General features: G+C 41.8%; 1 protein-coding gene across 1 annotated transcript in view; it reads left to right on the forward strand.

Moving 5' to 3' along the window:
• The first annotated feature begins 541 nt into the window (after positions 1 to 541).
• The window catches only part of TRPC3 (transient receptor potential cation channel subfamily C member 3), a 74277-nt gene continuing 48349 nt past the window's right edge, over positions 542 to 26469 (forward strand). Inside the window, exons 1-2 of the mRNA XM_055550262.1 lie at positions 542 to 981; positions 23474 to 24245. Of these exons, the coding sequence (XP_055406237.1) occupies positions 770 to 981; positions 23474 to 24245 (984 nt within the window). The 5' untranslated portion in view covers positions 542 to 769. The remainder of the gene's footprint in view (positions 982 to 23473; positions 24246 to 26469) is intronic.

A 26469-nucleotide genomic window follows, 5' to 3' on the forward strand; every position in this document is an offset into this window, starting at 1 on the left:
CATTCTGCACGATTAAAACATTACCATTCTTGGCACTCAGGGGAATGTACTTAAACCTCAGTAGGTTCAACTAAGTTTTAGGGTGAATAATACAACGAACAAATGTGCCTCTTCAAAGAAATATAAAGCCGAATAGGGTAAATACAACTGCAGGAAAATTAACAAGCCAGACGATTTCCTTTTCCCCTTCCTTGGGCAACCTGTATGTCTAAAGGGAAAAGGGCTCTTTTGGAAGAGAAAGGAGAGATTGGGAAGGGAAGTTTCTCTGATTTCTTTATGTCCTGCCTGCTGATCTGTCTGCTTTCCTCTCCAGTTCTCGCTGTTTGATAAGGAATTGATTCTTCCCCTCCTCTCCCTTCCTCTCTTCCTCCCTCCCCCTCTCTTCTTTCGCCCTCAGTCACGGTACTGTCCTAGCAAGTGATGCTGTCGGAGACAGGAGACGGGCACGGAGGAGGCGCCGCCGCCGCCGCGGGGCAGGAGAGCGTTTCCCAGCACTCTCGCCCAGCCCGGCCCAGAGCTTCCTCCTCGCGGCCACGGGCGCGGCCGATGCACCCGCGGTTTGAAGGTGGGCGCCGGTGACCCGGCTTTGGTTCCCGCCTCTAACTGCTCTGTCTCCGGCTGCGCGGGTCTCTCTTCCTGCCTCCCCGCCCGGGGTCGCCCGGGGCCCTCTGGAGGCGTGGAAAGGGCGCCGCGGGGAGAACGCGCCTCGGCGGCGGTGGAGACCGAGGCCGGCGGCCGGCATCCCCGCACTCGGACCGCGGCCGGCGCGATGTCCAGCAAGGTCAGGAAGTGCAAGGAGCAAACGAGGGTGACCTTCCCCGCGCCGGAGGAGGAGGAGGAGGGCGAAGACGAAGGCGCGGAGCCGCAGCGCCGCCGGCGGGGCTGGAGGGGCGTCAACGGGGGGCTAGAGCCGCGCTCGGCGCCCCCGCAGCGGGGACCGCGCGCCTACTGCCCGCCGCCCTTCTCGCCGGGGCCCGACATGTGAGTACCCGGCTGGCCTCGGGCGGGGGGCGGGCAGGCGCGCCCCTGGCCGCCCCGCTCTGTGCCCCGGACCTCCAAAGTCCACCCTCCGTGGCAGTCCTATTCGGGGCAACTCGGGTGGGCGGTAGACCTAGGCCGGGGTATCTCCCCTCTTGGTCCTGCTCTGTGGAGGGACTCCGGGGACGCCCGAAGGCGTGGCCGGGGTCTCCGTCCCGGCTCCAGCGCACGGACCAGCCCGGCGGATGGAAACAACGGGCGCCAGACACGCTGCCCAGTAAGCAGACGCCCGCTCTCCTCCAACCGAGGATGCGCGCACCGCCGCCTGTGGTCTGGGGGGCCTCGCGGAAAATGTTCCCCGGGGTCCCCGAACTGCTCCCGGGGAGGTCGGAGAAGGGGACGGTGTGCTTAGGCCCCGGCGTTCAGCGTGGAGCCACCCCGGGAACCTGAGTCTCTTCCGACGCTCTCGGCCGTCGGGAGTAGGGAGAAGGGAGCGGACGGTGTACGGTATAGAGTGTGTGGGTGGAAGGTCTGCCCGGATTCCGTTTTCCTCTACCCTCCATTCACAGTTGGGGCTAACCTGGAGCCGAAGCCCGGCGGGTCTCCCGGGGGAGAGTGAGCGCGGGGCTCCGCGGGGACCGACTTAGAGCTACTTAGTTGGAGTTCCCAGGCGGCTCAGGGTCAGTAGCTGTTCCTTTTTTAAAGGAAGGTAGAGGTCCGCGCTTTAATGCGTGAGCAAGAACAACTTTTCTTAATTTCCAAATCTTGGAAACAGCCTCTCTGAGACGCAGAGAGGATGAAGAAGAGAGTGGTTAGTTTTATAGGGTGCATGTTCTGTGTTTCTTTTGTCACGTACCTTGGACGTGTAGCAGGGTTTACTGTCTTTTTAGGAAGAGCGCACAGATAGATAGAGACCTTGGGTCCAGTCTTTGCGGGCGGCACTAACCGCTTGGGCCGGGGAAGGGGTTCTCCCGGGAAGGGACGGAGGTTCCGCAGCGCCCCCTGCTGCCCGCGAGCTGCATACAGCTAGGGTGTGAAGCCTCTGGGGCGACCTCGACCCGGCAGGATAGTGCAAGGCTGAGCTGGTCAGTGTCCGCTCCTAACTCAGCTGGACCGGCCTAATTAAAAGGAGAACTCAGTGGCTGGGAAAGGTTTCTGATTTTAAATGAGCGACGCATCCCAACGTGATTCAGTTATTGCTGAAGATTAGCCTGGAGTGGAAATGGCCCAGGAAATGGAGGGAAGGTAGGTCCTTTGAGATTAAAGCCCCGGCCAGCTCGCTTTCCCGCGTCCTTAAGGTTTTAAGACACTGTCCGTATTCCCTTTTGCCAGTCTGGTTTTTAGAACCCAGCTCATTTTCTTGATTCTTTAATTTTTTTTTTCTCTTGTCTTAAATCCACACTAAATGGGACACAAGAGCGCGCTTATCTGAGAAAGTAGGGCGAAGCAAAGATTATACACTTTGCATTTTGAAGCTTAAGGTCAATCACACAAAGCGCTGGGACAAATTCTAATGTAGACTTGCTGTCTAACTGATAATAGAACATCTTTCCTGGCTATCTGCTGACTTTACATAACTCAACAGGTAAATGTTGTATATTTACTTTGTAAAGCGGCTGAAAAGATTGTCATGTGACGGAGATACGCATTAATAAACGTTCCTTCTGAAGGTAGAGCCGCAAGCTCTTCATGTTTTTTTTCCAGGCCTGTCACTTGGTAATAGCAGAGACTAACTTGATATTTGTAGCAGAGATTAGCTGTTTATTCCAACTTTTAGTGGAATATGGCCACAGTTTAATAGACAGTGAACACAGCCCCAGGACGGACTTGGAGAAGGATACCCAGTCTATCAAAGCCCCAGGGTCATTTTCAGTAGGCAGAATAGAACAGCCGAATTTAACAGTCAGAGGGATGCTGAGGGTAGAATCCCACTTTTACCAAAAAGGTTCCTTGAAATAACCCTTTTGCTCATTTCACTGCTCCTGGCTCCAGTATTCCATTTGGGAATTTAAAATAGACTGACTCAGAGAGAATAGTGTCATCTGCTGTATCACTAGCAAGAGTTGGTTTTTTTTTTTGTAATTATCCTTTGATAAAATTCTTGATGTAGCCATTGATTCAAGCCAAGACTTCCCTTTTCCCAATTGTTTGCAAACCTAGGACCAAGTAGTATACTGTTTGCATGATTAATTCAGTCTCAAAGTTTTAAAAAATATTTAATGAACTCCAAAAGCATTTGAAGTCAGTTCTTGTGAGTTTTAATCTGAAGACATTCCTTAAACATTTACATATGCAAAGTTCAGACTAGGTACAGCAAGCCACAAAGATGAGTATGACAACTTTACTGCACTCAAGGAGTTTAAAATCTCATAAGGGAGAGGTGGAAATGAAGCCAGGCATAAACAATTATGCTATTAGAGTAGAATGAGTGCATAAATACATACATACAAGGAGAGAGCTCTGCAGAGTCAAGTGCCAAGAGGAAATGGTCAACATAAGATTGTGGAGAAATCAAGAAAACCTTTTATGAGCCTGAAAAGGTAAATAAGATCAGAGGCAGAAAGAGTGGGCAGTTAATTCAAGCACCCCACCCCACTCCATCCCCTATTCCAAAGTGCCCAGCATGTCCAGGGAATATTAATTTTAAGGGAATATTAAGTTTTATTGGAACAATAGATTATGTATAAGAGAGCAGTGAGATTTAGCTGGATGTGTTAGTTTGGGGCATTAATGTATAGGATCTTGTATGTCAAGGAGAGGCAATAGGGAGTCATTGATTGTTTCAGAGCAGCAAAGGCTTGATCCAAGTCACTCTAAGAAGGGGATGGATTGAAGTGGCAATTGGCAGAATGTGAGTAAATACCTTAGAAAACTACTGTAGCTTTTCAGACGGAGATTAGGATCTGTGATAGTGTAGGACTGGTGGGATGGAATGGGGAGAGATAGGAAGGTGGGATACACAGAAAGAATCTATGGGAATTTGCCTATCCATGAGGGGTTTAAAGAAAAAGCAGGGTCAGAGGTGACTTAGTGATTTTGATGTAGATGACTAAGATCATGATGTTATTGTTGAAAAAAAAAGAAACTAAATGATCTGACTTTTCAGATAATTTTCAAATACATTTCAAACAGGAAGAAAGGAATGTAAGTTTAAAGCTTGAGAGAATTTGAGTCTGCTGTCTGATGGGAATTTTTTTCAAGTTGTGTAAATTTATGATATTGCCCAAGAAAGGGGTGCAAAGAGAAAAACAAAGGAAGCCTGAGTTAGGTTTCTGAGGGAAATTTCTTTGTTTAGAGGGGCAAAAAGAACGAGTAGCAAGCAAAAGACACAGAAAAAGATGAAGCAGCAGGTGGTACAAAAGCAAGGCTGCCTAGAGAGAAGAGTTTCAAGAAAAGGGAAGAATAGTAAGGCTAAGTCCCTTTGTTGTCCACCTGAAACTATCACAGCTATTGTTAATCAGCTATACTCCAATATAAAATAAAAAGTTTAAAAACAAAATGAAAAGGGAAAAATTGACCCACAGTTGGCAAACACTTGGTAAATCAAGAGAGAAACTTTGTGGGAATTACCTGTGGCCCAGTGGTTAGGATTTACTGTCAAGGGCCAGTGTTTGGTACCTAGTTGGAGAAAAAGCTGAATAGCTTGGCCAATAAAAAAAAAAAAAAGAAGAGAGAGAAACTTTGTGAGTCTACATTTAGTAAGAAGACTCATCCCTTACACTTACCGTACATGCACAAAACCATTAGATTTCTCAGCGCTGTTATCTTTAAGAGAAAAAACTTCTGCAAGAGAGGGTTCTGGGGAATTCCTTGGTGGTTCAGTGGTTAGGACTCAGTGCTTTCACTGCTGTGGCCTTAGTTAAATTCCTGGTCTGAGAACTAAGACTTGCAAGCAGCTAGGCCAAAAAAAAAAAAAAAAAAAAAAAAAAAAAAAAATTGCAATGAATATACTTAAAAAAAAAAGAAGAAAAGATTCTGTTTAGTTTTTCTTGAAGACATGCTGCCAAAAATTTGTCATAATAAAAGCTGTAATTTGTATTTATGTAATACCTCATGCTGTCATTTATATGAATTAACTTGAATCATACCTCTTTAAAGCAGATTTTATTATTTGGCAAATGAGGAAATTGATACATAGTGAAGTCAAGTCAGTTTCTAAAGATTAATTGGTAAATCAATAACAGAGCTTCTGTATTCTAGAGTATTATTAACTGTAGTCCCCACACTCTACTTAAGATCTCTAGGCTTATTCATCCTACATAACTGCAACTTTGTACCCTTTGACCAACATCTCCCCAATTTTCCCACCTTCCAGCCCTTGGTAACTATGGTTCTACTCTCTGCTTCTGTGTATTTGACTTTTAAGATTCCACATATAAGTGAGGTCATGCAGTTTTTTTTTTTTTTTCCCTGTGCCTGGCTTATTTCACTTAGCCTAATGTCTTCCAGGTTCACCCATGTCATAAATTGCAGTATCTCCTTTGTTAAGGCGAAATAATACTGCATTGCATACATATATACCACTGTTTCTTTTTCCATTCACAGTCTATGACACTTTGTTTCGTATTTTGGCTATTTGCTAAGAGGGTGGATTTCAGGGTTTCTCATTAATACACACCTCAAAGATAACTATGTGAGGATCTAGATGTTAATTACCTTGCCTGTAGCAATCATTTCTCGATTGTACAGTTGACTCTTGAATAACACAGAGGTTAGGCGCACTAGCCCCTTACCGCCCCCCCCCCCCACCTATTCTAAAATCCACGGATAACTTTTGACTCCCCCTGAAACTTAGTATAGTCTACTGTTGACCAGAGCCTTGCAGATAACATAGACATTGTATATGTGTACAAAATACACATATTTTGTATGTTTTTTATTATATAATTGTATTCTTCAATAGGTGCTGCAGTGGTAAAGAATCTACCTGACAATGCAGGAGATGCGAGTTCAATCCCTGGGTCCAGATCCCCTGGAGAAGGAAATGGGTAACCCACTCTAGATTTCTTGCCTGAAAAATTCCATGGACAGAGGAGTCTGGAGGGCTACAGGCCATGGGGTCACCAAAGTTGGACATGACTGAATCATTGAACACACACACGCATGCATTCTTCAGAAGAGTGAGTTAGAGCAATAAGATGTTATCAAGAAAGAGCCTATTATGCAGAGTGAAATGAATCAGAGAAAGACTAATATTGTATATTAATGCAAATATATGGAATCTATTAATAGAAAGATAGTACCCATAAACCTACTTGCAGGGCAGCAATGGAGCCACAGACATAGGGAACAGACTTGTGGACAAGGTGGGGAAGGGAAGGGTGGGACGAATTGAGAGAGTAGCATTGAAACATATACATTACCAGATGTAAAATTAGATAGCCAGTGGAAATTTACTGTATGATCCAGGGAGCTTAAATCTGACGCTTCGTGGTAACCTGGAGAGTTGAGATGGGGTTGGAGGTGGGAGGGAGTTTCAAGAGGAAGGGGACATATGTGTATCTGTGGCTGATTCATGTTGTTATATGGCAGAAACAAACACATAATTATAAAGCAGTTATACTTCAATTAAAAATAAATTATTTTTTTAAATCATAAGGAAAATTTACATTTACAGTATTGCACTATATGTACTGACAGTATGCTTATGTCATCTGTTTACAAAATTAATCATCTATCAGTACCTACAACAGTGTTGTCTTATATGATACAAAATACTGTAGATGTTCTATGTATTACTAACACTGGATATCAAAAATGAAAAAATAATGTGAAAAAATTCATATTTATTTGCAAGTGTAATTATTCCTGCATTGATAACAAAGAAGCAGCAATGTGATTGCTTTTAGGGTAGCCTAATATAATTGATACGTCTGCTTCACAGTAGCCCAGCCTATCAGCTAAATAATGAACCATTGCAAAATTGTTATGGCATACAATATTACTGTACCATCTTCATAATACAGTATTGGAAACATGATTTTTTTTTTAAACCACTTACCTGTGATGATAGGCTGTTGCAGTTTCTCCAACTGGAAGAGAGGAAGGGAGAGAGACAGGGGCATACTATATGATAATGTAATTCTTTGAAAGCAGAGTTATAAAGCAGTAACAAAACTAACATTATTTTTATTAAATATATTTAAAGTATATTATTTAATTTTTTAAGCATATTGTAATTAAATGTCACTCACCTTATGCCTACTTAAGGGATAGACTAGTATTTATATACATCTTATGCTTTCATGACATACCTAACTTTTTCTTAGTTTTTTCAGTATTTCCAAGATACAGAGTTCAGCAGAGTTTTTTTTTCAAATTGTCACAAATCTCCAAATCGTTTTCTAATATACTTTAAAAAAAAATGTGTACAAATGGACCTGCGCAGTTCAAACCCATGTTGTTCAAGGGCCCACTGTGTATGTATATCAAATTCTATTATTATACACCATAAATATATGTAATTTTTATTTTGAAAATTATATAAAATAAAGCCACAGAGTTATTAGAAGATTTAAAAAATACCAGAGTGTGTGATGCTCAACTTTGTCTGATAGGAGATCTGAAGATGATCACACAATGCCTTGTAACTCGGATTATCTACTTGAATGTTAGTTTCTGTGGTGTTGGCCGGTGACATTCTTTAAACCTAGGTTTAGCTTGGCTGTGGGATTGAGAACAATGTTGTGCCTGTTGGCTGGGTTCCTGACTGGAAGTAGAATGTCCTTCCCACCACTGCAGTGGAAATCAGAGATTTGCCAAGTCACTGGAGAATCTCCAGAGAGAGGAATTTGGACTTTAAGGACCAAAGTTGGACTAGCATTGTTAAAGAAGAGGCAGGTTTCTCTTCAGTTATAATATTCAAGAACAGCACAGCACGGCATTAGATTTGTTGTTGTTCAGTGGATTAGTCATGTCCGACTCTTTGTGACCCCATGGGCTGCAGCACTCCAGGCTTCCCTGTCCTTCACCATCTCCTGGAGCTTGCTCAAACTAATGTCCATTGAGTTAGTGATGCCATCCAACCATCTCAGATTCTCTGTGGTCCCCATCTCCTACCTTCAATCTTTCCCAGCATCAGTGTCTTTTCCAGTGAGTTGGCTCTTCGTATCATGAAGCCAAAGTATTGGAGCTTCAGCTTCAAGCATCAGTCCTTCCAATGAATATTAGACTTGAGACCTTTAACAATCTGAAATTTTGAGTTGTATTTTTAGTTTATCCCATAGAGTAGTAATTTTACTATGTACAATATAGAATCATTTTGCTGTTTTTTTGTAAATTATTTTTGCTTGCTTGCTTACTTCGCTTCAGACATGTCAGACTCTTTGTGACCCTATGGACTGCCAGCCAGGCTCCTCTGTCCATGGGATTCTGCAGGCAAAAAAACTGGAGTGGTTGCCACTTCCTTCTCCAGGGTATCTTCCTGACCCAGGGATATCTTGTATTTCCACTGGCACTACCTGGGAAGTCCAAAATTATTTTTGTATAATATCAAAGTAATGCATGAATACAGTTTTAAAACTTAATGCTAAAAAAAAAAAAAAATGGCTTATAAAATCAACAGCAAGCCCATGACAGTTCCCTGGATTTTTTTCCTTTTTTCTTCCTGTCCCCTCCGTTTCATTACACTTACAACTCCTTCAAGTATCGCATTCTTGTTATTCGTGTGTTTTAGATAGCATCAGTATTCTCAGGTGAAAATTTCACTCACTTATAACTTTTATTCTCCCCCATCCTCCATCACATGATTTATCACAATCTGTGGTTAATAATTCATTATTATGATTGTGTAATTATTATTCACTGCAGAGTCAAGTAGTATAGTATAATTACATTTCTTTTCTAATTAGTTGTTTTTCTTGGCGTATTTTTTCTACCTTGTTCTTTCCTCTTCAGCTAAATCCTTTAGTCTCTGTGTGTTTTTCTGGAGACATCCCTTCTAAAGCCCTCTGACTTGGTTTGTTTGTCGTTTTTAATCCTTTTTTTTTTCTTCAGGAAGCATTTAGATTGAGCTGTTCATTAGGGTTGTTCTGAAATGTCTAAACGATGCCTTGATACAAGTCTTTTTTAATTCAGTGAATGCTTCATTGATGAACCCTTTCAGTATTTGGATATTATACCCTTTGGTTTGGAGAGGTTTTCTTGTATTATTCCCTTTATTATTCCTATGCACTATTTTCATATTTTTACTTTCTTTCTGGAATTTCTGTTATTTGGATTTTGGATCTCCTGGACTGATCCCCTAGTTTTTGTATCTCTTCTGCCATGTTTTCCAGTGATTGTCTTTTCTGTTCTTTCTATTTCCTTGACTATATTTCCCAACTTTCACTGCTTTTTTTTTTCAATTTTATCTATTATATTTTTAATCTCTAAGAGCTCTTTTTGTCTAATGAGTATTTCTTTGTTATAGCATTCTGTCTTGTTTCAGAGATGAAATATTTCTTTTTTTTTTAAATTTCTTAAGGGAAGAAGGATTAGGAGGTAATAAATCTGGCTGTTAATATTCTAGAACTGGCCAGGGATCCCCCTGTTCTTGGGTCCTAGCCTCCCCTGGGCTTGGTGTCTCCACATTTAGAGAATCTCTGTTACTATTTCTCCAGAGATTTGATATCTTGTATTTCTTATGGGGATGTGGGAGGATTGTCACTTAATCATATCAGTTGGAAGTCAGCAATCTAGCAGCAGGGTTACTATGTACCGCTTATACAAAATTTTAGCTCATTCCTCCATTTTAGGCTCCTGCCTTGTCTCTTGTGGGATTTCTTTTGCCTTTAATTTCCAAGTCTTTTCTGGTATTGGGTGGACCAGCTTGCTTTTTGTTAGAAGCACTCTGGTTGGACCTTCCTTCTCTCTGTCAAATCACTCACCATTTTTCTGATTTATGTCTTTTTCATATATTGTAGTACTTCTGATTTCATGGAAGATGAAATTTGTGTTTTTCGTTATCTGTGTTTTTTAGGGGGGTAATTTTCAAGAGGTGAAGGGGTGAGAAAGGCTTTTAGTCCATCATCTTGAAAGCAAACATCCCTACAATTGTGTTTTAGGTATTCATTTTAAGCCTAAGTGAAGATAGAATTATTAACAGGACCAAGATTGAAGAAGGAAGATTAATTAATTTTTAAGACTAATTATGACTGATCTTGTTAGACAAATGGAGTAGACAGTAACCTTTATAGTGTGATTTGTCAATCATCTGAAGTGCTCCACCTGAAATCATCTTAGAACCACACTTCCCAAATTTAACTGATGTACAGTGTTTTTGCTCAGTTGGTTAAGAATCTACCTGCAGCACAGGAGACCTGGGTTTAATCCTGGGTCAGGGAAGATCCCCTGGAGAAAGAAATGGCAACCCACTGCAGTATTCTTGCTTGGAAAATCTCATGGACACAGGAGCCTGGTGGGCGGCAGTCCATGGGGTTGCAAAGAGTCAGGCACGACTGAGCAACTAACACAGTGTTTTAAAGAAGAAAAGAATGTCTGAGTCAAAAAGGATTTCGTCTAGTCCGGCATCTTCTTAAACAAGTTGAAAAACTGAAACCGAAGGTTAACATTGATCACAGCAGTCTCTGGCCTTTTGAAATCTCCAGTTCCCTTTACTGTATTGTTTACACTGTGGGCTTGTTTGGGTTAAGCATTTCTCTTTTCCTCAGAGAAATTTGAGATGCATTTACTCCTAGGAGGAGCAACACAGGAAATTAAGTATTAACTCATTTATGAGATTCAATTAATTCATCATTTCAATTTGACTACTGATGGCAGATCAACTGGAGAAAGTTTGTAAGCTAAGTAGGAGAATTTAGAATGGGGCAGGGGCAGGGAGAGAGGAGATAAGAATATCTCAAGGAACAGTTGACCCCCTGCCAAATATCACTGATAGTGTTCTCTTTTTTTTTTTTTTTTAAATTTTATTTTATTTTAAAACTTTACATAATTGTATTAGTTTTGCTCTTTTCTTAATATCAAGGAGGTGAAAGGATCCTGGACATCATCTGAACACTAGGTTAGAACTTTAGGAATTTTTCATTAGTGTGCTAGGGTAGCAAATGTCTGTCTGTTCATGTTTTCTCTTTATAAAACTTCACAGGAAATGTAATGGGAGGAAAACACTTGTTTTTGCAGAGCTCTCTGCTCTAGATAGGAAGGAATGCTTTCAACTTCCTGGTTGAGATTGCCCTCATCAGGCAGTCAACACTACAGAGTCAGTTTGGCAGGGGAGCCAGATGAGTGGCCTGTGGAGGGTGTACACAGAGGAATCTGGCCCCAGACAGAAGGTCCAGAGTTGGGAACTGTGGTTGCCAACTTCATACTTATGCATAAGGGCTCAGAAGTGACTTTATGACACTAATTAGGATTGTTATAGCATTTTTTTTTTAATTTAGCATCTATGTTGGGGATATTTGTCTACACTTTCTAGTCAAAAAAATGTCCCTGTTCACAAGAAAACTCCCTTTTCTTTGCACTATTCAAATAACAGGTGACAGTATGAATTTAGTCCTAGAATAGACCTTTTTTAAAAAATGAGAATTAAATGTCCACAGGTACATGACCTGTTAAGGAAAGAGCATGACAGTACTAAATATTTTACACCAGTTTTGCATTTCTGTATACATTTTGTCAAATAGGAGTGATGTATATGGATTCTCTGGAGAAGGTGATGGCACCCCACTCCAGTACTTTTCCCTGGAAAATCCCATGGATGGAGGAGCATGGTAGGCTGCAGTCCATGGGGTCACTAAGAGTTGGACACGACTGAGCGACTTCACTTTGACTTTTCACTTTCATGCATTGGAGAAGGAAATGGCAACCCACTCCAGTGTTCTTGCCTGGAGAATCCCAGAGATGGGGGAGCCTGGTGGGTTGCTGTCTGTGGACTCACACAGAGTCGGACATGACTGAAGTGACTTAGCAGCAGCAGCAGCAGCAGCAGCATATGGATTCTCTGTTGAAAACTAGATCTCAGGGTGATGAGACGGGAGCAAAAATCTAAAAACCTCAGACTTTTGACTTTGGAAATGGATGATAATGGTAGAAAACAAGATATTTTTGTTTTTAATAGCATTAGAGGTTTATATATATATATATAATTGATAGTGACTAATATAAATAGACAAATATGAACTTATCTTGGGTCAGTAGAGGTTTTTTATTTTATTATTGAGTTCATTATTGTCTCAATTCTTGTTCAGTTATAGACTGAATTTGTATTTCATGTCTAATTTCATTGTCACTAATCTTCCTGAAATAATAAAAATTTGTCTTAGAAAATATTGAGTTTAATTAATGAGTTTGGTTTTGAAGATAAGCTTAATTATTAACTATAAGAGCTCATTAATTCTAAGATGTATCCTCTGTTTGCCCTCAGATTATCCTGACAAAACATAACTTTATGTAAGATTGAAATCAAGAGCTATAAGATTCATCAGTTACTTTTTGCAGTGTAATTAAGAATTAAGTGTGATTAAGCAGAAATCTGCTTTTAAAGAAGAATGATTGTTTATATTACTTTAATTCCTGGTAATTAATTTATGTTAAAGTTTTCACAGTGTTCTTTTTTATAGAAGAATTACTCCAAATTACCCTCCACCACTGCTTCCACACATTATTCCATGTGACCAAGGGTATTCTTTAATCTGAAGAATGTCTGCTTTCAAAGCCTTCAGTCTTAAATACTGATTTAAGCACACATATATCTATGTCTCCAACAGATACATATTCATCAGTCATGTACTAACAGCCAGGCCTACAGCAATACAGAGACAGTTTTTCTCCTGAATCATTAATATGTTACAGTTATTGTTGAGGAGACTGGCATGAAAGCAGACAGTCATGAAGCAACTCAATAGTCAGTGGAGTTACACACAAAATGTGGTTCCTGGAAATAGGAACATCTAAGTTCTAGAAGGTATTTACCTTCTAGAATGTTTTAGGGGGCACATGCGTTTAAGAAGAATCACCAAGAACTCATGCAGGCAGCAGTTAGGGGTCCTTACCCCTGCTCCCAGTGGACCATTAGAGGGAGGAGCACACTTTTAAATGGTTTTTCGCTTTTCTGGTTTCGACTGCTCAAGGGTCAGTGACCCTTGAGAGGACAGGGAGCTTTCCTGAGAGGACAGGGAAAGTGATGAAGAGCAGAGATGGGAGCTTCCCTCCAACAAAGCTTCTTGTCTCCGACTTAGTCCCTAGGACATGTACCAAAATTAGCAGATGTCTAATAGATTTATTAAAATGATACATGGAGAATTCTGAAGATAACACTGGCCAACAGAAACTCTAAGGGATTAATTACTGTGGAGACTCAAATATCTCTCCCGACTTGTAAGTGCTGGAATCTCTACATGTTAACTGTTTTCTGGGGTGGGAACCCTTAGACATGGAAGGGCTGCTTTCCTGTTTCTAAAATGGAGTGCCTCATCTTGCTGATTTGGTTGCTTCTGGGGCAATGTGCTGTTGAGCCGCACTTGGTATCGGGAGATGCAGGCTGAGCAGGAGGTGCTGTGGGACGTGGCAGTACCCACAGCGTTGTTCCCCTACAGGAGACAGTCGAGCTGACTGGGCCCCTTTCCTCTGGCCTTGCACGCTGGTGCTCTTGAGGCTACTCAAGTTCAGAGCATCCCCCCACTCTACTTCTTCGCCTCCTCAATACACAGAGTAAGAGATTTTCAAAACGTTTTGTTTTTGATGACATTATCGAGGCTGTGAGATGCCCTTTCCTTTTTCCAGACACACTCACATGTAGGCATAGAGTGTAGCTGTCGGGTGTCTCCAGGGGCAGCTGCATTGACTGACAGGTGCCGTGTGCCAGGGGGACTGTGGGGTTTGTCAATTTTTTGACTTTTCATCTCTGACTGTCTTGTCCTTTGTCAGTGCCTGCTGCTTCCCACCTTCATTACTACTTCCAATTATCACCATCCCCAATACGAGAACTAACATGGTGCTTGCTCTCTAACACTTGTCCCCCCTCCTCTGTGCTTTTCTCACTACTTATCTTCCAAGGCTCCTTCTGCTTTTTTTTTTGCCCTTCACAGAAGGACAGACTGGAACCTAGCCGGTGGGCACCTTCTTCTTCTTCATTGTGGTGAACTAAATAGTTAAAGCAATTTGACCGTTACTCTTACTGCTTTAGCTCACATTGGTGATGCTGTTTACTTTGCTAGATGGATTGAGTAGCTGGTTAATTCTTAACATCATTTAAATAAAAGGTTTGAGGTGACTTCTTTACTAGTGGTCATTTGTTGCTGAGTGCTAAAGAATTTGTGATTCAATCCGAAGAGCCATTTTAGAAACTGTTTTCATAGAACCAAAGTTTTCCAACACATAAGCTAAGCACATATTTTTCTAAGAATTTTTTTTGGGGGAATGTAGACTGTTTTTTAAATCTTTATTGAATTTGTTACAATATTGTTTCTGGTTTTTATGGGTTTGTGGGGTGCAGAGGGTTAGGCCACAAGACACATGGGATCTTAACTCCATAACCAGGGATCAGACCCACACCCCTTGCTTTGGAAGGCAAAGTCTTAACCACTGGACCACCAGGGAAGTTCCTAAGCATGTGTTTTAATAGTGCTATTTTGATTTGCAACTTGTTATTCATTTTTCTTGTTCCCTAGAGACAGCATGGTAAAGTAGAGAGACACTACTGAGAGAACCTGTGAACTCTCATTTCTAATTCTCTTTCTTTCAGTGACCTTAAGGAAAAGAAGCTAACATTCTGAGTGAGTCACTTTATCTGTAGAATTAGCATCAGCTGACAAATATTTTTGAACATATAATGCGCTATATCAGGTACTATAGAGGTGGCTAAGAAGTGTGAAAAAAAAAATTAGGAAGTATAGGACATTTATTCTCAATCAAACTTAGGGTACATGAATATCACAGGAGACAAAATCAAGGAGAGGGGAAAAAAAAATGTATAGGTTTATGGGCAGATTCGGAGAAGGCAATGACAACCCACTCCAGTACTCTTGTCTGGAAAATCCCATGGACGGAGGAGCCTGGTGGGCTGCAGTCCATGGGGTCGCTAAGAGTCAGACACGACTGAGTGACTTTACTTTAACTTTTCACTTTCATGCATTGGAGAAGGAAATGGCAACCCACTCCAGTGTTCTTGCCTGGAGAATCCCAGGGACGGGGGAGCCTGGTGGGCTGCCGTCTACGGGGTCGCACAGAGTCGGACATGACTGAAGTGACTTAGCAGCATGGGCAGATTAGCAGTAGTACAAATGGTCAGGCTGAAATGGTCCAGAATAGTTTCAGGAAGGTTCCAAAGTGGACAGAACCTTGCAGGTCTTCTAGTTATTAATCCTGTGAAGTTTTACCCTCTGTTTTCAGAGGTGTGATGCAAGCTGGACCACAGAAGATAGGAGGGATTTGAATTGGTAAAGGGCCAAAATAAGAGTATGCCCAGGATGGAAACAAAAGGAACATCCCAGAGGCAAGTGTAGCAGGAACAAGACGCAGAACAACTTGGATGGGCAGCGACATGTAGCTCGCAGAGCAGGCCTTTCCCCTGAGCGTCCCACCTGCTGACGAGGGGAGAAAGAACGTGACCAAATGTTCAATCTATGGGTTAAATTAGTTTTTCAAATTCTGTTTTGTTTTTTGCTTGCTAAACAGACACGTATTCTCATTCAGCAAGTGAATTAAGCAATCAATAAATTAAGCAGTTAATTAAGCAGTTATGTAAGTTAATAAGAAGGGAGGGCTTGCCCTACATTATCACAGGGATGTAGTCAACTAGAACAGTGTCTTCCTGGGCTGTGAGCCGGTGTCTAAGGGACCTTTGCTTATGGATTCCTCCCTGCAGTCTCCTTGCAGTCTCTTTCTGGTCCGCATGACTATCCCTGGTTCAGGGCACTCAGGAGAGATGCTGTGAGGCCAGTTTCATTCATCTTAGTTTGATTCTATAAAGTAAGTTTGTTTACTTGGGTAAGATTGCTCATGTTCTTGGAAAGCCGCTCCTTCCCCTGCTCTTTTCAGTAGCATCTGGCCTTTGGGGGAGGGGAGTTTTTGTGTCCCTTGGAGGGGTGAAAGGGTGGGATTCTCTGACTCTTTTGGTCTCTAGGCAGCGTTCATTATCTATTTGGGTGCTGCTATATCAGTAGCAGTGACTTGATCTTGGCTGACTCCCCTTTGCCACCCGGATGTACTCTCTGGCGTATGTGGTTTCAGCTCAGCTCCTGGGGCTACAGAGCTCTAACAGCTGCAACATCGTCTTACAGCACCAGCGATCATCTCTAGTCTTGGTGCAGGCTCCCTGGCTCTCAGTGCAGGGTCCACACTACATGGGAGCTGAGGGTGGCTTGAGAAAGCCCAAACCATGCCCTAGGTAACCAGGCAGGACTGTTCTGATCTCCAGATCAAACAAGCCGGTGAAGAATCGCCCCTACCCTCAGTGGTTCCTCACTTTATTGGATCCGCATCTTGGCTCTGACTTCCTTTCTGTTATTTCTTTCTTCTCCCAAGACAGTAAGCATCGTGGCTTTACTGTTAAAAGTGGGAGAACTATCCTGTCTACATGATGAGAGCAGTCAGGGATCAGGTTCTGTCAGAATTAATTAGAGACATAAAGGAACTAAGCAAATCCTTCCTCAAGACAATTTCCCTTTTCCCAGATTCTGCTCACAAAATCCCATTTTTATTGCAAAAAAAAAAACAAACCTTAAACATAATCTTACTCTCTCTGTGTGCACTCCTCCTCTAAAGTTTATCTTATTTTCCCCTAAACCCACCCAACTCTATACTCCACATTTTACCTCCAAGGCTGAAGCAAGATGTCCCGAGTTAACCAGAGCCAAGATCTTGTAAAAAGATCTGGCAAAAGAGAAAAGCACCTTGCTAATTTTTCAAAAAATATCCTTGATGGTATAGAAATACCATTGATAGAACCAAAATAAGCAGAATAATATGCTTACTACCCTTGATAGTACAGAAATAAGCAGTATAACATGTTTATAGAACAGTGAAGAATGAATCTGAGGAGCAAGGAAAAGAAGGTTGGATAGGGAGCATGGGGCAGGCTGTCAATGTCCTGGAAAACCAGGTGGAGGACCTCGTTTGTTTTTATGTTTTGTTTTTAAGAGAAGACTGATGGTAAAAGCAGAGTTGAAGCAGCACCAGCTACTGGGGGTGGCTGTGGGGTACAAAGAGAAAGTCAGAAGCAGCAGGAGAGAGAGAACAGGAGTCAGACAGGCCCTAGGTTGGATCCCAGTCTTGGATTTTACTCTCTGTATTACCTTGGCCAATTTCTTTTGAACCCAATTTCTTTTGAACTCTTTAATGAGTTTTCTTATTTATGAAACGGGGAAGAATAATACCTGCTTCATAGCAATGTTAGGAGAAGTAAAGATGATGGTGCATGAAAAACATGCACATACACCAGGTACTCAGTAAAGTTTAGTTGCCTTCTCGCATGCCGTCTCTGCTGGAAAGCTGTTGTAATTAGCCAGCCATGATGCGTTTAAGACCTAGAGGCTCGTGTTGGCAATGAGAACTGGAAGGAAGGATCTGGTACAGGAAGATCAGGTTTTAAGTGGTAATAACAGGACAGAGAATCTAAATGAACGTAATGCTGTTGTCCCTTACCTGGCACTGCTCAAACGTGTTATTCCAGCTTGGCTTTTGGCAGGACTAGTGTGACAAGTGTTTACAGGCCTCCTCGTCTGGGGTCACTGATCCAGGATAGCTCTGTTGTTTTTATACTGGAAGTTTCCAGCCTTCAGTGTGCATAGGAATTGCAAAGGATGCTCATTTAATATACATATTCCAACCTCCGCCCATGTTGCAGGACCCCACCCCTGAGAGATTCTGATTTAGTTCATCTTGAATGGAATCCAGAAATCTGAATTTTAATAGGTACTCCAAGTAATCTTAGGCAGGTGGGCTTCACGTCTTGCCATTATAAATCAGAGGAGTGGATGAAAAAGTTATGAGAACTGAATGTTGCTTGTATTTTTGCCACTGAATAGAATGGAGAAAAAGATTGTCATTGGGTGTGGAAAAATACTTCTTAGGAAGAACTTTTTATCTGCTTGAGTGTTTGGACAATTACTAAGAACCCAAAGTTTGTTTCATAAACCATGAAAAAAACCCTTTTTGCCTTAAGATGCATGGTCAGTGTCTTAGTCAGCTTATGCTGTCATAACTTAGTACCACAGACTGGGTGGCTTAAACAACACAAATGTATTTTCTCACAGTTCTGGAAGCCAGAAGTCTGAGATCATGGTACCAGTATGGTCAGGTTCTTGCAGATGGCTGCCATCTCACTGTGTCCCCACAAGGAGTGGGTGAAGCCGGAAGCAAACTCTCTATTTCCTTAGGGCACTGATTCCACCATGAGGGTTCTATGTTCATAGCCTTATCTAATCCAGATCACCTCCCAAAGACCTAATCTCCAGATACCATATTGGGCGTTTTGTTGTTGTTTAGTCACTAAGTTGTGGAGAAGGCAATGGCAACCCATTCCAGCACTCTTGCCTGGAAAATCCCAAGGACAGAGGAGCCTGGTGGGCTGCAGTCCATGGGGTCACGAAGAGTTGGACACGACTGAGCGACTTCACTTTCACTTTTCACTTTCCTGCATTGGAGAAGGAAATGGCAACCCACTCCAGCGTGCTAGCCTGGAGAATCCCAGGGACGGGGGAGCCTGGTGGGCTGCTGTCTATGGGGTCGCACAGAGTCGGACACAACTGAAGTGACTTAGCAGCAGCAGTCGCTAAGTTGTGTCCAACTCTTTGCAACCCCATGGACGATAGGTAGCCTGGCAGGCTCCTCTGTCCATGGGATTTCCCAGGCAAGAATACTGAAGTGGGTTGACATTTCCTTATCCAGGGGATCTTCTCAACTCAGGAATTGAATCTGCATCTCCTGCATTGGCAGGAAGGTTCAGACACTGAGCCACCAGGGAAGCCTGCATTGGGGGTTACAGCTTCATGTGGATGTGTAGGGGCATGCAGTTCAGTCCATAGCGATCTAATGTTACCAGCCATCTGTGTCAGCTATGAAGGAAATTGCACCTGGTGCTTGTAGGGCAATTGATTTAGGTCAGTGGTTCCCCAAAGCTCTTACCAGAAGGAAGGCCCTATCTGATGTACCCTTGTGGTGCTAGATGAGTCAATCTGTGGCATGGGGATTTAAAGGTAAAAACATGTCTGGCAAAATGATTTTATTGTTAGCATTACTAAAGTTAGACATCCTCTCCCATTCACCCTTACCCCTTCTTTACTTCTCATCCTGGAGGAGATGCTTTGTTAAGACCATCTGAGATTTGGACCACGTTTATGCATCGTGGGGGAATTGATTGTGACTCATACCATTTTATTAGTCTGGATTAATGAAGCATATCTTAATACTGTAAGGAAAGGTTTTAAAAAAGACACTTCTTATGTGGATTTAGAAATGAAAACAAGTAGCATTGTCAGTACTTTTATTTTGAAATAGCAGTATAATTTGTTCCAGCTGAAAAATCTTACTTCACACTTAACTCAGTGTTAGAATCTTTTAAAGACAAAATCAAAATGACTCATGTGACTTGTGTTACATAGTATTAAAACCCCACATTTTGGCTTAAACGCACAAAACGGAGGTATAGGTTCCAAAAGAAGAAGAGATACTAAGAAAAAAACTACTAAGAAATGCAAATAAAAAAATTTTGAAAGAACATTTTCTGGTATTTTCAGATCACTGTCTTTGGGGACAAAAGGTAGGGTTTTATGAGTGATTCTTTTTGTGGGTAGCAATCATTAGGTAAAAAACCCCATTCTAGTCAGATGTGACACTTTAATAATGAGTTTATTTCCCCAAAGATAACCCATCTGGCATAGATTGGAATTCCACAGACTTAACATATTCTGCATATATATTCTGTAGTCATGAATAATGTCAATATATAATCATGGTAAGCACAAAATTCATCATTTATACAAGATGGAAATTCTAGCCATTTAAAGAGTGCCAGTTTAATAGTAAACTTTGATCTAATGAAGTCAGTACCACTAATGTAATAAGTGAATATGTCAACTTTTTACAATGACAATGTTTTTAAGATTTAAAAAAAAAAAACCTTGTTATAGAGTTTGTTCTTGAAACAAATGTCTCTTCTATGCAGTTCAGTGAATGCTATTTCCTAGTTCTTGTCCACCTAAAAATTATCATTATACAAAGGCACATACACACAGCACAAAAACCACACACAAACACAGGCCTCCTCAAGCCAGCCTTGAACCTCCTGGTTTCCCACACACACCACATAGTTCACACACCTCACTCCACTATTCTTACACATCACACCTACTAATAGTGGTCAGACATACGGCATTTGGGCTACCCTCATGGCTCAGTGGTAAAGAGCCCACCTGCCAATGCAGGAGATGTGGGTCCGATCCCTAGGTCAGGAAGATCTCCTGGAGAAGGAAATGCTAACCCACTCCAGTATTCTTGCCTGGGAAATCCCATGGACAGAGGAGCCTGGTGTGCTGCAGCCCATGGGGTCGCAAAGAGTCAGACACTGTAGACTTAGGGACTGAACCGCAAAAACTTATGGCATTTATTTAGCTTCTGAAGCATTATAATATAATGATTGCCGGTATGTACTTATATTTTTTAAAATTTTGTCAACTAAGGGATGAAGATTTTTTTAAATTTAAACATAAATTTTATTTTTAATAAAAATATTCAACTATGATTACTGCTGCTGCTCCTGCTAAGTCGCTTCAGTCATGTCTGACTCTGTGTGACCCCATAGACGGCAGCCCACTAGGCTCCTCTGTCCCTGGGATTCTCCAGAAGAATACTGGAGTGGGTTGCCATTTCCTTCTCCAGTGCATGAAAGTGAAAAGTCAAAGTGAAGTCGCTCAGTTGTGCCTGACTCTTAACAACCCCATGGACTGCAGCCTACCAGGCTCCTCCGTCCTTGGGATTTTCCAGGCAAGAGTACTGGAGTGGGGTGCCATTGCCTTCTCTGTCAACTATGGTTAAAACTATTCAAAATGTGTAAAAGGGTATAAGTTAAAAGTAAACTCTCCCTTTCCCTTAATTCTACTCCCCAGAGCCCCAGGTATAAATACAATGAAAGGCTTCTTGTATTGCTTTCTAGAAACTCCCACAAACAGGTGTGTGTATGGGTACATGTGTGTGTGTATGTGTATATATATATATATATATATATATATATGACTGTGTAGTATTTAGTTTTCTAAAGTTAACAACCTGACACTAGTTGAGCAGTTAGAACGAGGGGTCAGCCACAGCCCTCTGCCTTTGGACAAGTTTACAAGCTTATCCAGGAACATCTTTGGTTTCCTTACTTCTGTAGGTTTGCCTGGCCACATTTCCTAGGTCTCTATCTGGGAAGTCTCTGCCAGCAACTTCAGTGCTCCTTTCTTAGTTTGAGGCCCACAGAACTAAGAACTGAGTGAATGCTGGTACCCACCTCTGAATTCACCAGCTAGAGATGCTCCTTAACGCCCGTTTCCAGACCCCGAGAGAGGCCAGTGTCTTCTCAAGTTAGTTTTCAACCCCTGACTATGTGAATGCTAATGGGTAGAAGGTATTTCTGGAATATATATTACAGAAGGAAAACACTTTTCCCCTAGCTGTTCACTTTTAACTTGTAACTCTTATTTGTTCTTATTCAAAGGTCAGTAATGTGAAAAGAGTTTAACTGGTACCTTTAATTCATACTAAAGACAAAAATCACAGATTTTTAAAAATGAAGTTACCTTAATCATTTCAATCAGTAAGAATGTTAGAACTGGGTTAAGGTGCAAATATGTACTTATAACAATAGCCATTGAAATATTAAAAATAGTCACAATGTTAAAAACTATATTGCTTGTTTAGCATCATTTTTAGAGACTCAGAACTTCCCCAAATGATTTTTATTCATGAGCTCTTGACTAAAATCAGGAGTCTTTTATAAATTTCCATTTTACATCTGGGATAAGGGAGCCCAAGGAAATGAAATTATTTACCCAGCATCACAGAAGTTAAAAAATGAACTCAAATTGCTGTACACATCAATTAATGACATGACTTTTATAATGCAGCTAGATCTTAACTCATGGTAGGTGTTAGGATCTCAGTGCACGTTGTTCTGGATACACAATTGGTGCCCTGTAGCTTTATTCCTGGTGGCTCAGATGGTAAAGAATCTTCCTGCAACGCAGGAGACCGGAGTTCAGTCCCTGGGTTGGGGAAGATCCCCTGGAGAAAGGAATGGCTGCCCACTCCAGTATTCTTTTTTTTTTTTTTTCCTGACCACATTTTAGTTTTTACTATAAAGCCCACCACATTCTAATTTTTTTTTTTTATACTAAAGATTATATAACAACAACAGTATCCAGTTTGAGGACAGTTTGTCCTTCCTGAAAACCTTCTGAGTAATCCTGTTAAAATGTATACTATGGTTTTGGTTTATACTCCAGTATTCTTGCCTGGAGAATTTCATGGACAGAGGAGCCTGGTGGACTACATCCATGGGGTAGCAAAGAGTTGGATACAACTGAGTGACTAACACTGCCTTATTCATAAAGTACTACTTGTGATTTTTTAAACCATAAATCATACTATATATACTTTAATTCAAAGAGACCTACATAATATAGGTCATTAAACAACTCCTATTACAAAGGCATAGTAATTTTCAAAAAATAAATCTAGACTGAATTCTCATTTTATAATTGCTCAATCTTGTCTGTGTCATTAAAAAAAAAAAAAAAAAGAATTTTGTTAAGTTTTCTGGAGGGTGGGGGAGTAGGTTGGGATACCCATAATAGAAAAGATAGAAAATCTAAGATCCTGAAAGATAGTACTTGGCCTAAATACTGGACTTTGTGTGTGTGTGTCAATGATCTTATTTAGTTAAAAATATGCAATGACTTATGAGGATTGTTCTGGCCTAATTCTTGAAAATTTATTATCTTTAGCCTTCAAGCGTAGTGCTTTGGTGCCAAGTACCTGTTTGCCCCTATTTTCAAGACTTTTTAAAGCAGCAGTTAACTTTATTCCCACAGGTATGATGAGTCCTGTCTTTACCAGGGTCACAAAGGGAGACCTGGAAATCGTTTATGTTATTATTCCTTATGAATGTCATTCTCTATGGCAGGGGACCCCAACCTCGGGTCAGATCAGCCAGGGCATTAGGTGAGCAATAAAAGTGCACAATAGATGTGATGTAATGTGCAGAAACCATCCCCTCCACCCTGGTGGTAAAATTGCCTCCCACAAAACGGGTCCCTGGTGCCAAAAAGGTTGGTGATGGCTGCTCTGTGGAACAAGAACTCTTGTTCTGAAGGGTTTCTGCTTTCTGGGTTCCAGCAGCCCTTATTAGGTGCAGGTGTAAAACTTCAGGCGAGTCTTAGCGTCTGACCTGGCTGTCCTCAGGCCACAGATCTGCCGTGTGTGTGACCTGTACTCCAGACATGGCGCGATATGTGGAAAGAAGCAATATGCCCTAATATTCAACAGCTGGGGTTTTGTTGTTGTTGCTGCTGCTGATTAGGTCAATGGAGGAAAGCCCATCCCTGAGGCGCAAGACGGTGATGCGGGAGAAGGGCCGGCGCCAAGCCGTCCGGGGACCGGCCTTCATGTTCAACGACCGGGGTACCAGCCTCACTGCGGAGGAGGAGCGCTTCCTCGACGCCGCCGAGTATGGCAACATCCCGGTGGTGCGCAAGATGCTGGAGGAGTCCAAGACGCTGAATGTCAACTGCGTGGACTACATGGGCCAGAATGCGCTGCAGCTGGCGGTGGGCAATGAGCACCTGGAGGTGACCGAGCTGCTGCTCAAGAAGGAGAACTTGGCACGCATCGGCGACGCCCTGCTGCTCGCCATCAGCAAGGGCTACGTGCGCATCGTGGAAGCCATCCTCAACCACCCCGGGTTCGCGGCCAGCAAGCGCCTAACCCTGAGCCCCTGCGAGCAGGAGCTGCAGGACGACGACTTTTACGCTTACGACGAGGACGGCACACGCTTCTCCCCGGACATCACCCCCATCATCCTGGCGGCGCACTGCCAGAAGTACGAGGTGGTGCATATGCTGCTGATGAAGGGCGCCAGGATCGAGCGGCCGCATGACTATTTCTGCAAGTGCGGGGACTGCACGGAAAAGCAGAGGCACGACTCTTTCAGCCACTCGCGCTCAAGGATCAATGCCTACAAGGGGCTGGCCAGTCCGGCTTATCTGTCCTTGTCTAGCGAGGACCCTGTGCTCACTGCCCTGGAGCTCAGCAACGAGCTGGCCAAGCTGGCCAACATAGAGAAGGAGTTCAAGGTAAGCTGTGCGCTCCACCGCGGCTGCTCTGCGCGCTCTTCCACTTCCCGGCGAGGTGCCTTCTGCAGTCTGCTCCCAAATCAGTTTTGTCCAGTGGATCTAAAATCTCAAGGGATTGGGAGCGTCGTTCAGAAATGATCTGATGATTTTTCTCTTCTCAGCCCGGTGCTGTGATAAATTTGTTTTAGAAGTGGGTATATACTGGATCAGAGAGCTGTAATGATTGTGCTGCTCTGCGTTCTGGATAGGTGTTAAATAGTACACGAGACTTCTCTTTTGTTGAAGGAGGGATTTAGCTATGATCTTCCTTCCCAGTTCTTCCTCTTTTGTAGTTGTATGGTGGCACCCAATATTGCAATAGTTTTGTATGCACTGTTTATTGGCCCAAACATTTGTATATCCCTTTAGTTAAAAGTCAGAAGACTAATATAAAATTTTAAATGAATGACTAAAGTCATTTTATTTATGACAAAATTGGCTGCAATTGAAATCCACAAATGAAATCTGCAATATTCAGAATGGTGAGCTGTGGCCATTAGGTCACCCAGAAATGTAAAGACAGAAAAGTGGTTTGCTTTAGTAGATTTCCTTATGAGTGAACTTTTTTTTGGACATCATCTCCAGTCAACAGTATTATTTATTTTTATTAAAAACTATACATTAATAGTGGGATGTTTTTTAATTGTTACATTTTCCTATGCATTTCAGATGGTTCTGCCTATTAAATCTAGAGCAGGAGGAGACTTCATAGATCTGGTGAAAGTCAGACTGTTTTCTAGCAGGCTCTTGATTCCTGTTATCCACCAAAGAGGATGATTCTAGGCATCACTTCCTTGAATTATTTTTTGGATGCTGAGTTAATCTTCTTTTTTTTTTATGTTGTGGTGTCAGATCACAGAAAAAGTGATTATTCTGTTTTTTAGGTTTTACTGCAGTTTTTCATACTTATTGAGAGCCACACAAATGCAACTAGCAATATAATTCAAGTTAACTAGTTGAAAGAAAACGGTAGGAAAGTTTTGTGGGGTTTTCCCCTTCCATATATACCAGATTTCCTCGACATCCATCAACACTCATCTTGTGCTGGTGGAGATCTGGCCTTAGTATAATTTTATTTGTTATTTCATTAAGTTCTTTCTAATATGAAGGCTGTGCATATTTATTGTAAAAATTTGGAAAATGTGGGAAAATACAAAGAAGAAAATAAGTATCACCTATATCTATCTAGTCCCTTTGAAAAGATTCCTTATGTGGTATTTGAAAAGATTTATTTCCTTATACCTAAAATGAATTATTTTTGTTTACAGAACTCAGGTAGAGCAAATTCGTAACTTCAAATTCTGTTTTAAAAGAATAGAAGTGCGTTCAGATAAAAGTCTAAATGTCACTTTATTTCATCATAGTGATAAAAAGTATGGGCTTCCCTGGTGGCTCAGATGGTAAAGAATTTGCTTGAAATGCAGAAGACCCGACTTTGATCCCTGGGTGGGGAAGATCCCCTGGAGAAGGGAATGGCTACCCACTCCAGTATTCTTGCCTGGAGAATCCCATGATTAGCAGAGGCTGGTGGGCTACAGCCCATGGGGTTGCAAACAGTCAGACAGGACTTAGTGACTAACACTTTCACTTATCATAAAAAGTATAATTTTAAATTTATTATTTTACTATTCCAAGGGTCACTCAAACCTTGTTTTTATGCATTTTGCTTGGTATGTACTTAAAGTCTGTATAAGAAATTCTGCAAATATTTTCCTAGATTATGTTTTAATAATTAACAGAAGATGGTGACATATGTAATTCTGCCCAGAGAAGTAGCCTCAGTGAAGTAATGTTAAGAAAATTTGTTATTCATAGTTCTCCCCTTGATGCCAACTAAACCCATATTGATAATACATGAAATCTCCTTTACCCTAACATAAAAAGTCACCTCTGATAACCTTGCAAAGGTGGGAAATGATTACAAATGAAGAGGCAAAAAGAGGAGAAAGCACAACTGAGTTTAAGAAAGCATTCATAAAGCTGCCAGCTATCTAAGGATATGCAAATCAAAATCTCATGGTTCCTTTTTCCTGAATTATATGGAAGGTGTTTGTGTAGTGTAACCATATAAGAGGCAAAATACAGACAGGTCTTTGTAAGTTATGATCTCAAAGGACTACAGGTCTCTCTCTCCTGACTAAGTGTACCTTTTCATTCCCATATTCACTTGTCCTTGTTATTCTTT

This window comes from Bubalus kerabau, chromosome 16 (assembly GCF_029407905.1).
Source record: "Bubalus kerabau isolate K-KA32 ecotype Philippines breed swamp buffalo chromosome 16, PCC_UOA_SB_1v2, whole genome shotgun sequence".
NCBI lineage: Eukaryota > Metazoa > Chordata > Mammalia > Artiodactyla > Bovidae > Bubalus > Bubalus kerabau.